This window comes from Orbicella franksi, chromosome 3 (genome assembly GCF_964199315.1).
Source record: "Orbicella franksi chromosome 3, jaOrbFran1.1, whole genome shotgun sequence".
NCBI classification, from domain to species: domain Eukaryota; kingdom Metazoa; phylum Cnidaria; class Anthozoa; order Scleractinia; family Merulinidae; genus Orbicella; species Orbicella franksi.
Window position 1 is genome coordinate 26,106,121 of NC_138147.1, and position 17,568 is coordinate 26,123,688.

The 17,568-nt window shown below is 37.0% G+C and overlaps 2 protein-coding genes across 2 annotated transcripts; one reads left to right on the forward strand and one right to left on the reverse strand.

Moving 5' to 3' along the window:
* The first annotated feature begins 344 nt into the window (after window positions 1-344).
* On the forward strand, window positions 345-2,295 carry LOC145482838 (neuropeptide FF receptor 2-like). Its single transcript, XM_081461477.1, has one exon. It carries the CDS (start codon window positions 435-437, stop codon window positions 1,446-1,448), a length of 1,014 nt encoding a protein of 337 aa, XP_081317603.1. The 5' UTR covers window positions 345-434; the 3' UTR covers window positions 1,449-2,295.
* Window positions 2,296-4,809: 2,514 nt separating this feature from the next.
* On the reverse strand, window positions 4,810-15,413 carry LOC145482792 (ephrin type-A receptor 3-like). The gene is made up of 8 exons (XM_081461425.1): window positions 14,940-15,413; window positions 13,218-13,385; window positions 11,980-12,056; window positions 10,775-11,432; window positions 9,960-10,112; window positions 8,996-9,343; window positions 8,373-8,711; window positions 4,810-6,672 (listed from the first exon to the last, which is right to left on the reverse strand). Exons 2-8 carry the CDS (start codon window positions 13,327-13,329, stop codon window positions 6,419-6,421), a joined length of 1,941 nt encoding a protein of 646 aa, XP_081317551.1. The 5' UTR covers window positions 13,330-13,385; window positions 14,940-15,413; the 3' UTR covers window positions 4,810-6,418.
* Window positions 15,414-17,568: the final 2,155 nt, after the last annotated feature.

The following is a 17,568-nucleotide window of genomic DNA, read 5'->3' on the forward strand; positions in this document are numbered from 1 at the left end:
AATTGTGATCACGCAAACTTTGTCAGAAATTTATACAAGTCGAATATTTGCTGCATGCCCAAAGCAAGAAGGTACAGTTCTCAAGCAATATTTTTCTGTCGCGGAATACGTCACTGTTTACTCTCCCGTGGGATTTCTTCTTTTCATGCGAAAAGATATTGGCATTAGTTTAATTTATTTCCACTCGTTTGTAAACAAGATAACGACAACAGGAACTTACTTCAAGTAACGAATTCATCTTAGTAAAATGCACGTGCAAACAAATCAAGTCATTATAGTTGACACGTCAGGGGTTTATCCATTTTTGAAAGATTACCTCGTTAAAAATGCAACACACTATTTTGCGTTCGCTCATAAATTTACGCCAAATTGAACGTTTCCTAGCGGGAGACACAGTCGAGCATCATTTTCTGGAAGGAACCTATTGACTTATCATGGGCCACTTTGAATTCAACAACACTTCTTATGTCACTAGCGCGAGAAGCCTTAATAATGGAACGGCAGACGAGTCTTATTCGAGTGCTTGCTTCTATAACGACACTACGGCCACCCGAGCTGCCAGAGTTGTTGTTTACTGTGTGATAATTCTGATATCAGCCCTGGGGAACTCCATGACAATCATGGTAGTGTGGCGCAATAAGACTATGCGGAGAACTTTCCACTGTTTCATAGTCAACCTGGCTGCTACCGACTTGAATATCACATTGGTTTATATGCCGCGAGTAATTGTCATCTGGTTACGGGGAACAGACTGGCTGGTAGAGGGCATATTTGGCTCAGTGCTGTGCAAAGTTGTTCCTTATCTTCATGGCGTTAGTATTTTGGTTTCAATTCTTACATTACTAACTCTTGCCATCGATAGATTTTTTGCAATCGTCTTTCCTTTAAAACTGGAACTGTTCACTGTTAAATCATCGAAACTTGTGATTGCGTTCATCTGGGTTTTAGCCATGGCCGTTCGGTTTCCTTACTTTCTATCACTTAAGGTTGTATTCCACACATCCAGAAGTGAATTTTCTTGCGACGCTAACATGAAAAGAACTTTCAAGAACAGCAACGCACGGGAAATATACTATACGTTTCTGTTAGTCGCGTTCTATGCTCTTCCCTTCGTTCTTATCTTAGCTTCGTATACCGTCATAGTAATCACTTTGCGACGATACAAAACGCCTTCTGACAAGGAAATAGCCAAACTGGTGCAGAGAAGACGCGGGAAGGCAAGCAAAAAAGTTATTTACATGTTGCTGACGGTCACTGCAGCTTTTGTCTTCTGTTGGTTGACATATTTTACCGGGCAAATCGTGTTTGACCCGTTACCGTGCAATTTGAGATTTTGGCGCCTTTTTCTGGCGCATAGCAACAGCGCCCTAAACCCATGTTTGTACGCAGTTTTCAATGAAAAGTTTCGAAAGGGTTATAAACGCTTGTTGAGATCGTGTTGTCGCTGAAGGCATTGTCTAAGGTGCTACTATAGAAAACCAAGATAAACTGGGTACAATCGCATATGTAGCCTAGAAGATGTACAAAGTAAAAAAATAATAATTGTAAAAATATGACCATTAATAATATGATTGATTGATTCAGCTATGCGCTTCAAATTAAACACTGTTGCGGGAGTCTCTGCCGTTTAAATTCTTGTGTTTCAGTTTCCGAAATTATTGCCGAGTCAGTTGTAGGTGTAAACTTCATGGATTGTATAAGTTAAAAGAAATATCTTTTAACTTGCCAACTGAAAATGTTATTAGACCAAAACAGAACCTTTGGATTCATCAAAAATGAATGATGTTTAAGTTGCATTTTACTCTCTCTTTTTCATGAATACTGTTATCCTAAGTATTCTGTAGAAAACGTAGACATAACAAATGATCCAGTAAGGGCCCTTCGTTGAAGAAGCGATGAGAAAATGGCAAGCGTGATTTAAGACTGCTCCTCCGATAAATATAATGTATAGGCATTTAACTAACATTAATATCGTAAAAACCCTCTCACAGCGTGGTTTTCAGAAATATGCTGAAAATAATCAAAAACGATACGGGAGAGAAAACAACTTAAGAATATTTTCAACAAGATACGTGTAAATACATAAAACAACGAAATTTAAATTAAAGATGAATTAACAAGTAGAATTCTGAACATATATCTGATAGGGAGCGTTCATTTAGGATGACCTGGATCAGGATAAATGATACAAGATCACTCGGATCATGGTACATCAAAGTAGGTGATCACGATGAATCCACGACCAGAGTGGATTCATCGATTACTTTGATGTATCATGATGTGAATAATTTTGGATCAACGATCGACTCTGATCCAGATCACCCCAAAGAAGATCACCCTTGAACCTATATTAGTAGATTCAAATATCGGTAAAATAATGTTTACAGCTGTAGCAGCTAACCTCAGAGGAGTCTATGTGAGCACCATTTCGCACTTTAGTTTTCATTTTTATTTATTTATTTATTTATTTATTTGTTTTCAATAAAGTCGAAGTGCAAATACACATATAGGAGTTTTATAAAGTATTATGCACTGAAAGTCGCGCTCGAAAATGTTATACAGCGGTACCCAAGCCAGGAAAATAAAAATGGATAGCAGCTGTTGTTTTACCTTTAATTACATGATTTACCAGACGCGTACTTCACTTCGCAGGTGACTAAAATTAGAATACCACTTAGATTTATCTCTGACTTAAAATAAATAATTTTAATTGTATTGTCAGCAATAGAATTGCGTTTAAAATCCATGGCAAATCACAGGCAAACAAGAAACGTATCTCAACGTTAAAACCTGGCGCAGTCCGGAAATTAACTAAGCCCTCCTATTAACATTTCTAAAAGGGGAAAAAGAACCTTCTATTTTTGCCATTAGTACAAAATGTTTCATATGTAGCACAGACAATCAGCGGAACATCTAAGAAGCCATGCAATGCTTTCAGACTAATGTATCAAGTGAATAATAATTGAGTGAAGTCAATAATAATAAAAAACAATATATTTATACAATCTTATGATATTTAAGCAAGGTGCTTCCTCTCACATTTCGATTTGCTCGTGCGTTGTGTTGTCAAGCCCGATTTGAACATGCTTTAATTTAAAGTCTCATGAAACCGAAATACAGATATGCCACTGACATAATTTGCTTATATTTCACCAGAATATTATTCCAAGAGAAGAAACTCTTTTATCAGTAACTGTGGTACACACAACAAAGATTTTTTGACAGCTGTTTCCTCTTTAGTGATTGATTGAAAAGGGATGCCACGTGCAAATAGTCAGGTAACTTTTATATCGGAACTTCGTGTTTAGTGTATTTCCACTCTTGATACTTCTTTCATTAATGCTGGAGACGAAATAAAGTGAAGACTGGATTAATTGTCCTCAGAGTTGCTTTATATCATGCAAACCTTTTAGGGAAAGAAATTCAAGATGCACTAAATCTACTTTAACTGGGTAACACTTGTAAATAACTGCTTCCTTTATAACAGAAAACTAAATTACTGGTCGACTGGGGAAACGGTTAGCACTGTACTAGTAATTAATTGTATCATGTTCACTGAGCCTGAGGCGAATAATATTGTTTTAGTATAATTTCCAGAAGTGAATATCAAGAACTAAAAAATAACGAATTAAACATGAGTAGAAACAAAGAAGTAGTTGCTCGTTCGCATCACCGTATGCGGCCATAATTTTTAATACATCCTTTGTGATCAATTTACACATCTATTAAAATAATCAGAATAAACACTGCGAAAAAGAAACATCCATCCGATATCTTGGATTGTTGCTGACTTCATACACAGTTTATTCATCGTCTAAAAATTAGGACTGAGGAAAAATCTAAGTGAGCTAGATGTTATTAGGGAGCTTAAGCGACAAGGACGGCAACGCTGACGACGACATCTAGTGAAAAAGGAATTTCAGATATTTGGTCTTCGAAATGCGCAAAGAGGTCAGGACGCCGATCGGCTCCCGTCGGAGACTCAGAATTGTCTTTTTCTCTAAAACGCATGACAAGCTGGACAAGTTGCCTACTGTAATACGATCCAGCTGAAATATAACCATATTTTTATTGTCAACAATTAGACTGCTCAGTTTTGTATCGACTTGTATAATTGACTTGGACCTTCACGTAGCAACCAATAAAATTTGAATCTGGTAGTCTAATTGATAAATAGTAGGCTGACGCAGGAGCCCACTGCCCGTATACTGTAAACACTTGCCGTATCTTTTGCTTTTTCTTTCTCTAAAACTATCAAAACAAGATTCGCGAAAACGTTGACTCAAAGATTAAGGGAGATGGAGACTTCGGGTGATATGAGCCCGTGGCTGACAGAAAAAACAAAGTAATTTCAAAATTATACCCCAAGGTTTTATGTATTGCCCCTTTAAAAGATGTTCTGGGAAGAAACGAGGCAGAATAAGGAAAAATAGGGAAGTTTATAAAATTGCAAAGGCAAATTTAGTATTAATATATTGATACTTACAGAATTACGGGGATTACAGAGATATCCAAGACAGAGGTGTTAGTTTGTTAATAGGTTAAACAGAAACTGAGGAAATGTTTAGGGACTTTGCAAAACTTTGTAAAAAATAATTTTAAAGGAGCCAAAGTACAGGAATATTTTTAAAACGTTCTTGTTTGCAATTATCTATATCCATCTTCTATTATAGTTATTTTTAGTCAGTATTACCTTAATACTATTTTCTATTGATTTCATTCATTTTGATTAAAAATTATTTGGGGGTTATTTTGGTTTAATCTGGAGGAAATTGCGTACACAGAAAATAATTTCAGACATCAGATAGTTCCATTATGGTGCCTGGATAACCTCAGGGAACCCCATTTTTGTCAATACATTTTGATCAGTTACAAAAGTGGAAAAACAGTGGGAATGGGGGCGAAATCGACTAATCCACTTCCCGGCCGTAGAAGATCGATCGATCGATCGATCAATCAATCAATCAATTAATCGAGCGATCAGGCAATCAGTGAGTCAATGATAGGTGCCTAGGTCACAACACTTAAACCACCCTCAGTGACCGCAAATTTTCGTTAGTAGATTCTGATACAGGTTGCAAAAGTGGGCGCAGAGGTGACAATTAACTAATTTGTTAATTAAATACAAAAAAAAAAAAAAGAAAGAAAAAGAAAAAAGAAAAGAAAAACAAGTTTGAATAGGGTAAATGATGCTAAAACACGATACAAACGAGGGCCAGTAGATAACTAGAATCCACATTTTAATTACATGTTTGCAATATTATAAATAAACTCGCTCCTTAGGAGTATCATTTCCTTCACATTCAAGAGACTTCCAATAAAATTTGTCCCAAGTTGTATAGTTAGGAAAGCACGCCGTGCGGTTTTACGGGTAACTTCTTAAGGTGATTCCTCAAAAATCAAAGCTGTCGAACGATTCTTCTTTTTTTTTTAATTTTCCATACACCTTACCAAACACTGTTTCGAAAAATACAATAAAAGAGATACGTGTAGATCACCATGCTCGCAAAAGAGATATGATGGGCCAATTCTTCCTTTACTGGTACTACACACATTATTTTATCGGTTCACGTAACATCTTGAGGTAACTGGAAGGAAAGTTTATTATGTAATACTTGAAAAAAGACTTGATATGTTGTAAGTCCAGAGCATATGGAATAATTTACTGTGAATAATCAATGAAGAAATTACACAATGTAAATGACACAGTACATCGATTCAAAGCGTTCCTCGAGTCGCTTTTTCCAATGTCATAACTACTCTTCTCGAGTGACGGTCTAATGTACTCTTTTAGGTATAGCTTTTTTCCTTCTGTATTTTCATTCATTTATTTATTCCTTCATTTATTTATTTATTTATTTGTTTATTTATTTATTTAGTTAGTTATACAATTAGTTAGTTAGTTATGATGATGACAGTTTTTAAGGGAAAAATATTAAATGAAATATATAGGTCACCTTGCTCGATTAAGGGAAAACTAGCATTTATTTCGCTGTCGAGCTCGTGTGTGAGGAATCACCTTAATGGGCGAAACGGAATAAAAAATATGTTCTGTCAAAAATAAAGATAGATATTAGCGCTGGCCCTCAAAATCTTTCACGGATTGTCAGCAGCTAGCATTTACTTTTTCAGTGTTTGTCTTTGCCTCTGTGCTTCATAGTATCTGTTTTGTGAGAACTTTCTCGGAGGATCATTTTACCAGTTAAATATTTCGACCCTTTCAGGTCTTCGCGACTAAAATACTCCATTTAAAGACCAGACTATGACACTGCTGGGCCCCATGAATGTTACGTTTAAGGCAACCACTATGACTCACTACAGGCATCTTTCAAAAAGGAAATGGGGCACTAACGTTTGTTGATGTCTCAGGGGCTTAAGAGTCAATATTTGCATATTTTTACACAAAGAACTATATCGATCACTGCGTGCGGTTTCCGTTTGAACTTATAGTGTGACCAAATTCTTGCAGGATTTCTTCCATAATAATGGTGCTATCGGTATTTTCTGCCGAGTGAGGGCTGTCGTTTGCACCACTATCCATGGTCTGTTTCTTGGCAGTGCCATACCATCGTCTCTTGAGGTGAAAAGAAACCAGCAATATAATCACAGCGCAGATAAACAGTATTCCCGCTAAAACCATGGCAATAATGGTTGGAACGTTGAAAACTTGTTCTGTTAAAGAAAACACCGTGGTATCACTGTTGTGATTTTAAATTGTAAGTTTAGTCAGCAGAGGAGATATCCCGGCCTTGTTAACCTGAACGAGTTGCATTTGAAAATTCTCTCAAAATTGCACCAGCCTTAAGGCGAGTGCAGTTTGAAAGAATTTTCCAATATCACAAGTAGTTTAAATCCCTAATCTTTTAATTAAACTTGAACGGTAAATTTGTCTGCTCAAAGCCAATCACAATGAAGTAGTTTTCTCAGTCATAAAATGACTGAAATAGTAACCCACCCTGCTTCCAGAAAGACGTCAAGATGAAATTTAAAGTAAAGAAGAAGGGTTGTAAGATATATAAGCCGGTTAGATCATGGGAGTTCTTAATTAGAGAAAATGAAATAAACCACCTGAACACTTACTAGAGTAAATATGATGTATGAGCTCTAATATCAGTCGGAGTGATATGATGTGAAGTGATATGAGAGTAAAATTTATTTGTATGGATACCCTCACACTTCTGTCACTGTTTATGTTCTAGAAGATCATACAGTATTCCCTTCCACTATTTTTATTATTTTTTTCGTAATTCCATGAGAACAGCCAAAGTTAATTTCGTGTTAGTATCACCCTTGTTGTTAAATTTACGTTAGATATATTGTTTTAAGAATCCATGCCATAACCAGAGTGAGACTTATCTCTCGGATTTATTTATCTTCAGTTTAATTCTTCTTCAATACTCATTTTATCGAGTCGAAACAATGCCGTCCAGTGATGTTTTGTTCCATCGCCGTCGCTTGTAAATGGAAACCGTTAAAGAAACAAGGGCAATAATAAGCATCATCCCACTTATTCCCATGGCAACGAGGATTGGCGTGGTGAATAGAAGTTTAGACATGTCGGCCTTTTCTTCATCTGAGTGAGAAAAGACACACAGAAAAGTTCATCACCCCTCTACGATACGTAGCTCAGCCTAATCTTTTGTTTGAGCAAATTTTAGGCCTGTCGTGTTCATTTATGGGTGCTGGTCGTTTAACCCATTAAAGTCAAAAGGGCGAAATTATTATGTGACTAATTGCGGCCATGTAATTAATTTTTGCGATGAAAGTTCCCTAAATTTGGTCGTTCTTCAAGAAAATAACCGCAAATTGCTTAATTTTAGTTCCTGTTGCACTTCTGACATTAGTTTTAAAGAATTAGATGCTAAAGAGTCTAAGGCAATTTACATTTAAAACTTTTTTTCTGTGTTTAATTGTTTTTTGCTTGTTTGTTTTTGTTTATTTGTTTTGTTTTTGTTGTTTTTAGTTTAATCAGTAATTTATTTTATTTTTTAAATCCAAAATGATATATCTATGAAATGCTAACATCATGCTTAGAGTTTGCATTGCATCTGTGGCCTCTATTCATGCGCCAGTTAAATGGGGTTTTATTTGTTTGTCCACTTAATGTCCTTAATTGAGAACATTTGGAGCAAGATCGAAAAATCAAAGCAAATGGTTGTTGTAGTTACATATTGTCATACTGTGAACAGCTTTTGAAAAGATTCAGGAAATTCATGTACTACACTAACACCAGCCTGAAAAAAAGGTGTAAAGAGGATCTTAATTCCATGTTCAGTTCTGTTTATGATGCGTTGTGGAATTCTCGGCAGACAATATGGTTGTGTGGGATTTACCTTTTAATCAAATAACTGGAAACATCTAGGTCATCTTACCTGGAGACTTGACCGGAGAATCACTGGTTTTGACAAGCACTGACGACAAAGCAGTCTGATATTTCCATACATATAGCACAAATTTGTACAGCGTCGATGACTCTAGTTCCGATACAGTCACATGATTGTCCTTCAGGCCTTCTCTTCCCGGCCAGAACCGAATTCGATGACCGCATGTCCCTGTACAGTGGTGACTAACATTGCCTTCCCCGTCTTCGCATTTGAAGCAGGAGATTTGATAACGATCGTAGGTTGAAAATTCCCGAGGATTGTCCACTGCTCGCCATGTAAGAACAGCTGTGGCATCGTCTACATAAGTTTTATCCAACAGCATTTTAGCTTCAACAACAATAGCAAATCAAACAATAAGTCAATATAAATGGTCCCACAAACAAATAAACTTATTCAACGTCAAGGAGAGGCAGTGGCTAAAGGAATTAAGGGAGGAGATATAAAGGGAGGAGGAAGGAAGGAAGGAAGGAGGGAAGGAAGGAAGGAAGGATGGAGAGTGGGAAGACGGAGAAAGGGAGGGCGGGGGAGTAGGAGGATGGGAGAGTGGGAGGACGGGAGAGTTGAAGGGGAGAAGGAGAGAGAGGGAGAAAGAATGAATGCTCCATCTGTACCTGAAATTTTTGTCCCAAACTGAATTTCGGCGTTTCTGTTGGAGTTGGGTCCATACAGATGACTCACTCCATTTTCAGCAGTAACCCTTAAGAAGTATGACGCGTTTGGCTGTAATGCTGTCACTGTGACGTGTGTGTAGGGATTGTTGAATTTCAGTGGCCAGAACTCCAATTTTCCATTACATGGCTTCCTGTAGCTGCAGTCTGGGCTGGCATCGCATTGAAAACAGTTGACGTCATAGACAACGTCATCCCTTCCCCCACTGTCCGACGGCGCTAGCCAAGCAACTACGATCACAGATTGGTCTTGGAATATTACTGATAAATTTCGTGGAGCAGATGGTGGTGCTGAAGAGAAATTCCAAGACATAACGTTTATTTATGTGATTATATATAAGGAGCAAAAGAGGAATGTTCTGCCGACCAAAGACAGTTGCTCACTATCCATAAGCAGTTGTGGAGCCCCTTTTTAAATAAAACGTTACCGTCAATCTGGTACACTCCTTTCTATTCATCGCTATTAAAACATTACATATTACTTCGTTAGGACACCCAGATACAAAATATCCGAGAAACTCCTTTTCTTTGAGTTAATGTGTTAAGTTTGTCATAGACCATATGGCTTCAATAGAGTACCCGCCAATGGAGAGGTTTTTTTTATTATTATATGTTTGTGTTTCTGCCAAAAGATTTGTCGAGGAACGCATTACTGTTTCCTTTTGTATTGTTTTTGTTTTTTGGTTTGTCTTCCTATTGACATTGCTATTTAAAAAAAAAAACAATTCCGTTTCATCACTGTTCTGTTTAGTTACTGATACTCAGAAGACGTTAATGAAATACAAAAATCAGAGGCACGTATGAGCGTGAACTAATCGAGGATCTTTCATTTCGTTTTATTTTATTTTATTATTATTATTATTATTATTTTAAAACGAGCTCACATATTATTGCCATTCTAAAATACCTGTACATTTCCCTTCCTTGTTGTCCGACGGCCCTCGATAAAATCCTGAGTTGCATTCGCAGTGATGTCTGGAATTGTTGGAGTTTGAGTTCGCAGGACAGACACTGCAGGCTGAATTGCTAAGACTACCTTTATACGTTCCACTGGGACATTCTATCAGAAATAAAAATTAAATATGATCGAAAGTTAAGCGATCGATAAATGTGGACAAAGTCACCGTCTGTCTGTCATTCATTCTTTTGTTCACTCACTCACTCACCCACTCACTCACTCATCCATCCATCCAACCATCCATCCATACATCCACCATCCATACATCCGTTCATCCATTTATCCATCCATCCATTCATTCATCCATGCACCCATCCATCCATGCATCCATTCATTCATTCATTCATTCATTCATTCATTCATTTAGTCATTCAGTCAATCATTCAGTCAGTCAGTCAGTCAGTCAGTCAGTCAAGACAGTCAGTAGGTCAGTCAGTCGGCCAGTCAGTCAGTCAGTCATTCGTTCGTTCGTTCAATAGTTTCTTCGTTCGGGCGTTCGTTATTCGTTCGATTCGTTGGTCACTCCGTCTGTCCGTTCATTCATCCCTCCGTCCGTCTGTCTGTCTGTTTGTCTGTCTGTCTTTCTGACTACTCTGTCTGTCTGTCCTCTCTCTGTCCATCTGTCCGTCTGCCAGTTGACCTGTTGATCTGCCTGATTGTCGTTTTGTCAAACTGCACCTGCTTATTCATCTGTCTATCTATTCATCGGTTGTCTGCTCGCTAAAAGAAACTATTGACCGGCGATATTGTAAATTGGAACTTACCTTGACATCCTTTAGAAGTGGTTTGATACCCAGGTTTACACAAACATGTCAAGACACTTGCCGGCTTACTCCAACTTCCATTGCTGAGGCACTCCGTGTACAGCGAGTTCACATGGTGTAAACTCTCCGAGTTTAGTGAACACGTGCCGTATACTTTCGTTGAATTCCCAGTGGGTGGAGAAGGTGTTCGGTTGTAACTTACCCCTCCAGTTATTTGACCAGGACAAAAGTTCGAAGAGAGTTGAACTTTCCCTAGTGCAATGCACCCGCCAACGTCCTGAAATCCTAAGTAAAGTCCTTTACTTTGTATACCAAATTCCAAGCTGGCTTTGTTCGTTATTCTTCTCTGACCTAGATTCCACACATTATTGGCGTTCATTTCTCCAGCTAATGTAAACTGTCCTGCTACAATCATTGCCTTTTGCACCCCAGCGATGATCATGTGGTCGGTTTGATAGAAAAATATCTTGAAAGATTGCCTACAGAATGGCAATGATTGCGAGTCGCATTGCCTTGCAGTGAACTCAACTTTAACAGACACTGATACAGCGCCTTGCAAGTCAATAAAATTTGATATCAACCAACTATTGGTACTTTTCGTTGCCGTCTCTACTAGGTCGCATACCAGGTACTCACCCGTCTGGGAACTGCGAGTCCACTGAGATAAAAAATAAATGAAACAGCAATGATCATGATGCTATATATCGAAATGAAAAGCGTTCCAGTTTGTTTCTTGTCTAAAGAAAGCGCGAGTCACAACGCAGATGAGGGGAAGTATTATTCAGACTTACCTTAATTTATTTACCTTATTTAAAATTTTATTAATCTAATTCTTTCTTTCTTATTTTTTTATTTTTTATTTTTTTTCAGAACTGCGTTAGTTACGAATCCTGAATAACCACCTTTAGTATACAGGAAAAAAGAAATAGAACTCTGCTCACTGACGAACTTCCTTAAGGAATAGAGAAGTGCTCCTTTTTTGTTGTTGTTTGTTTGTTTGTTTGTTTGTTTGTTTTCATTTTTTCTCTTTTTTTATTGTCATTCTTTCGTTTTCATAAGTCACGACACATGGTGTGCTAGCGGTAGTAATTAGTATCCGCTCCACGAAACCGCGAAAGGAAGCCGCAATTTGCTTATTTGTTTTATTATATTAACCTGACCTCAGTAGAAGGTAAATTAATAACCAGCTATTCCAAGTGACTTACCCCGCTACCAGACGCCAGTTCATAGGTAGTCAGCCAATCCCATGACTGATCATATCGGGAATGATGATCCAAAATCACTGAAGGGCAAGACACATGTGACGTTAGACCCGTTTCCTCTATTGGAAGAACGGACTCGCTGGGAGGGAATTTGATTTTACGAGGAAAGCTAGCGTATTTGTTCGAGTTCTTTCTTTTTTTTCACGTATTTACCGCCTGAATTGTATAAGAAATTTGTAGTTAATTAGTCTAATAAATAGTAATATACAATGTGCCTCATTTTGTTTTCTAGTTTCCGGGATAGTATGCAAAGGCCCTTCAACTATACAATCTTCTAAAAAATACATGTGCCAAAAAATATATATTTTGGCCGAAAAATCAACTTTTCTTTTTCCTCCCGACTCAACTGCCCACTCCATTTATCCCAATTGAGATTTTTATCCCATCTCCTTCTCGCGTTTTCATTTGCTCTCTACGCTTGCTACGCATACTAGTCGAGGCCTAGAGATCGATTGATATCTGGTAGCTTTTGTTGCGATGAGAAGTTATAAGTGACAGTAATCTGCTTGATATATTTAACCAGATGCCCGGAGATAAATAATTTTACAGATAAGATAAAGGCGAAGCTCTGGTAGTTTCAAGTTCGAACAGTAAGTCATGCAGCAGCACGTTCCGTGCTTTTCTATCATAGCACCAGCATTACTTCAGGAAACCTAACTGGGTAGTTAAATTCTAATCACACCTGAGAACGTTAAGGCTCATAATTTAAAGCATCCTATTTACTATGAAACTTTGTCCGTACCTGAAGCCAAATCTTCTAATTTCCTATCAAACCCCTAGCAGTATTTTGTTTCTGAGCGTTAGACTATATAGAAGCATTAGTTTGTTTAGCAACGCATTTTGCCGACATAATACAGCTAGACGACCAATACTTTGTCCTTCGCGAGACCGAACGTTTTGTCAGTTATTCAAAACAAAGTGATTTCTCTTTGTGCAGGTAGTTCACAGAAAACTAAAATTACAAGGTATCAATTTTCCGGTTGCGTAATTAACTATTTTGAATGTCCGTTGTCGGCAGCTTTTCGAACCGACTGCACCATTATTACACGGATGGTCGGAATTGTCAAGGGCACAGGGAGATGTCCTATGCAGCTACCGATGAATTTTGTCTTCTAACAGATTTCGAATGGAGAGCAGTGTTCAGAAAGCTCTACATTTCGTCCAGTTGGACATCCACTTACCAGTCTCGCAAGAGGCTTGATACACAACAAAGGTCACTTGAACCAGTAAACTAAGCAAGCTTGCTTCTCTGCGATGGGACAAGAGTTCCTTCGTGTTCCGTAGAAATGCCATTGTGGTGTTCCGTGCACCCGATCAGATTTGTGAAGACAGTTCCTCTATAGAGTTATCTATAAGAATCACGATGGATATAAATAACATAAAGTCAACTCTAGCTGAAGTGATCTTAATAACAATGCTGATCAAGTTTCTCAATTATCGCCTCTATGATTACATCCTTAAATAAACACAATTAAAAGGGTACTGGTGAAAAGTTTAGTTTGTTCACATAAAACAAATTTGCCATCTATAGATTTTGTACAACTCAATTTTTTGTACTGACCGGAAAGACTTCGAATTTGTTAAATCTAATAACTTTAACTTCAAGTACTCTATCTCGACAAACGTGCCATTAAGAATTAAAAGTGTTTTAAAGTTGGTAAAAACTACGGAATGATTTGAATGGCATTCCAATACTACCTAACTAATTTATTTGCCAAACATTACCACATTTTTTTAGGTGTAAAGAATTCTACTCATCGGTTAAGAGTATTGCTCCCTTTTTGATGGCATTCGTTTAAAGTAATAAAATAGCAATTGCCTTTCGCATGCAATAGGTCACACGTCTGACACTTACAAAGAAAACAAGATATCCAATGTCGTCAAGCTGAATTCCATGTAGAATACCGACACGGTTTTCGATAAGAAATTCTTTCTAATTATATTCAACGTTCTTTCCAATGAGAATAGAATAGCTGGAGTGAACCTAATAAAATGCGCAAGATGATGTTAAGTCAAAGACTTGAGACTTGCCTTCAAGTGACAAAATAAAAAAAACAGGTACTCAAATATTATCCACGACGCTGATTAGGGCCAATTCTTGCCGCGTTTGGAATTAGATCCACTTTAGTATCTAAAAGCACTTAGCACTGCAAATATGACTTTCAACTGCGCGACCTTTATACGTCCCGGGATTTAAGTCGCATTTGGCATCGCAATTTCCCTTACAGGGGAGGCATCGAGCCAGTTTTGTCGCCGCTCAAGGAGCCAATCCAAAGCTTGTTTTGTTTTGTTTATTTTTTTTTTTTTTTCGCTTTCGTTCAGTAATTCGTATAAGAACTAGTCGAACTCTTAAAAGAAAGAGACACGCATGCAGTTTCCCGTACAGAATTGTATCCAAGGGCTATTGAAGAGAAATGAGTTTTCGTGTTGTTATTTGACTAACCATACTTTGAAATGTTTTATAGTCTTTATTCGCAGCTGTCAGTAGTCGGTACTGATTTTTACGGTATTTCGGTCAGGGTTTCATTCGTGCAGTTTAATAGCAAACAAAAATATTTCCTCCTACGCCACTGCCACAGTCACCTTTGCTGTCACGTTCTCCAACTGTAGGCCGGTTTGGTGACTCGCTCTTACAAAATAACTTAGTTCGACGACTGAATGAAAATAGGCAGTAATAATAACTAGTTTGCAAGCAAAGTATTATTTTGTTAAGCTGTTTGGAAGCCCAGGTATCTAACTGTGCTCGACTTAAACATACGTCCACTGAAAAGGTACACCAAGTACATTATGTGAACTTGGAAACGAACTTGAACATTTTTACAAGTTGACTAAATACCTTAGTGCATCATAATACCGAGATATAATTTTACGCATCATCAAATCAACATCATATAAATGCTTACCCTGCGCCGACAGCGATCTCCTTGGATTCTTACCGTGTTGTAATGATTTCCACGTTCTCTTGATAATCTCTCAGATCGACAGCGAAATTCGTTTGTTTCTAAAGGTTGTGACAAGAGACAAGGCCAGACAAGCGCGTCCGGCGAACAACAAAACGTACTTGTCGATGTCAATTAAAATATCGACGTTCCTGTTCTCCAATAATTGAATCGATGTATTCCCTATGAAGTGTACATAGATGACGGCAGAGTTTGTTTGGTTTGTTTGCTGATGGATTAAACGCGTTGAAATTCTTCGCTTTCCCAAGCAACCACAAAAAAAAAAAAAAAAAAAAAAAACCTCAGAAAACGTGAGCCATAGGAGAAGAAGATCTGACGTAACCGCCTAAGTCACTCACTTGAAAATGGCAGGGGTCAAAATTGTCACCCCTAAAAGGAGAATGGAATAAAACAAATCCCGTACAAATAAACGGTTGACCTGCCATGCAGTACAGCCTTATTGTTTCGTTTTTTTTTTTTGTTTTTTTTTTTTAATTCTCTCATTAAAGAACTATTTATGCATGTTTTCTATTTTTTCTTTTAATTTTCCTTCGCTTTAAATCTCTTGTTTGGATTTGTTTGGGTTTGTGTCCTTTCCTTTGTTTCTTTGCTCTTAGTGTGTTGTTGTTGTTGTTTTTTTCTTTATTCTTCTGTTTATAATAGTTTTGTTTGCTTGTTTTCTTTTTCTTTTTTTTTTCTCTTTTCTTATTTCTGTTTTTAATAATAATAATAATAATAATAATAGCAGTAACGGTAATAAGGATAATAATAATAATAATAATAATAATAATAATAATAATGACATTTACACATGTGTGTGAGGAGCTCCAGGGCACCTTTCTACAAAATTCCACAAGGGGATTTCATTGATGACTGCTGTTTAAACGCTAGCCAAGCGTGTGTGCGCTAACTTTAGAAAGTGAATACTGGGGTGAACTTGTGAATCATAGTGTTTAGGATCTTTTTAATATTTTTATTTTCATCAAAACTTTAGTATATGATTAGTGTTTTCTCTCTTATCATTATTATTATTATTATTATTATTATTATTATCATCATCATTACCACCACCACCACCATCATTATCATCATCATCATCATCTTTGTCATCATATTATGATAATAATGAAAGTCTGCCGCTTAAGCGCTAACTGGGCGTGTGTCCACTAATTTTAGAAAGTTGATGACGGCATGAGCTTGTGAATTAGTCAGTTAGGATCTCATGATATTTTTCGTTTCATCAAAATTTTAGTCTACTACGATAGTGGAATGTGTAAAGATTTGTAAATGGGTTTTCTGAAGAGATTTTAATTAAGTTAATAATAATAATAATGATAATAATAATAATAATAATAATAATGTTGATGATAATATTAATAACAGCAATAATAACAATTACATTTTCTAGGACGCTAAAATTATAAAAATATTCTATAGCGCTTTTTGTTGTTGTTTTTGTTCTACTTCTTATTTTCTTTCTTTATTTTTAGTTATTTTTTTCCCTGCTGCCATAGACCGTTGCGAATTTCACGTCACAGCTGCCAAGCTAGAAAATTCCTCTTCTCTCAATAAAGTGTTATTTGAACATTTTCAGCTATTTAGGACCAACACGCATGACCGCCATAAAATCGCTCTGTCAGGGAGCAACAAGTACAGTGTTTTATAAAGTCTTTTATTATATGGAGAAGAGTGTTTTACTGGGAACTAAACCACTCGTAGATTCCATACGCCACTTCATCCGGGACCCGAGTGGCGTATTTTCCGTATGTCACCTTTTGAGTGTCGTATCGTTCAATGACGTCACGATTCCCGCCTTTTGCTTTTGTTGAATTGGTTTCAATATTTAGTCTCCATATAATAAAAAGAACATTACACGTTGGCTCGAAGATATGAATTTTATGTTCTTGCCACGACAACATAAAATTCATATCTTCGAGCCACCGTGTAATATCCTCTATATATTATATAGGGTTGCGGGGCGGGGGGGGGGGGGGCGGAAGTGGTGTCACAATGGGGTGGTGGCTTTTACGACTAATGGTTAATACTTTGGCTTAAAAATTAACTACAATTGTTTAAAAATAATAATTTTCATTGTCTTGACCCTTTAAAAATCATTTTCATTATTGTACAACATATTTAAGGACTTAGGACCATTCTGGAATAGAAAATGTATTATCATAAGCCTGTGGTTTGATTTAACTTCCTTTTATAGTTAAACAACACAAACATACACTCAAAGCTCTTGAAAATGGATCGTGAGATTTTCAATTTTGTGGCTATTTTTTTAACGGTTAACGCATCCGAAAAGAAAATGCAATATTAAAAGGTACTAATTCTGTGTTGTTGTTTAAGAAACTTAAAAAAAAAAAAACATGCATGAAATCATCTGTCCAAGAAACGTAATTCAGCTTGACTTTCTGCTGGTCAAACGTATGGCTGTTTCAGTATGGTTGCTACATAAACGGCAATGTCAAATTACTTTTAGAAACACTGGCACATCACAAGATATGTTTTCAGCGAAGGATGAATGAAGAGCTATGGACATTTTCCGCATCGCAGAGTAAATCATCTTTTTAAATTGTCAACAAGGTTC

What these genes read in the sequence shown, in the direction of transcription:
- LOC145482838 (XM_081461477.1), top strand. Translation starts at nt 435, where the DNA reads ATGGGCCACTTTGAATTCAACAACACTTCTTATGTCACTAGCGCGAGA.
- LOC145482792 (XM_081461425.1), bottom strand. Translation starts at nt 13,329, where the DNA reads ATGGCATTTCTACGGAACACGAAGGAACTCTTGTCCCATCGCAGAGAA. An exon ending in GTTTGGGACAAAAATTTCAG is followed by an intron (nt 8,712 to 8,995) that starts GTACAGATGGAG and finishes TTGTTGTTGAAG; the next exon opens with CTAAAATGCTGTTGGATAAA. An exon ending in TTCTCCGGTCAAGTCTCCAG is followed by an intron (nt 6,673 to 8,372) that starts GTAAGATGACCT and finishes TTTCTTTAACAG; the next exon opens with AACAAGTTTTCAACGTTCCA.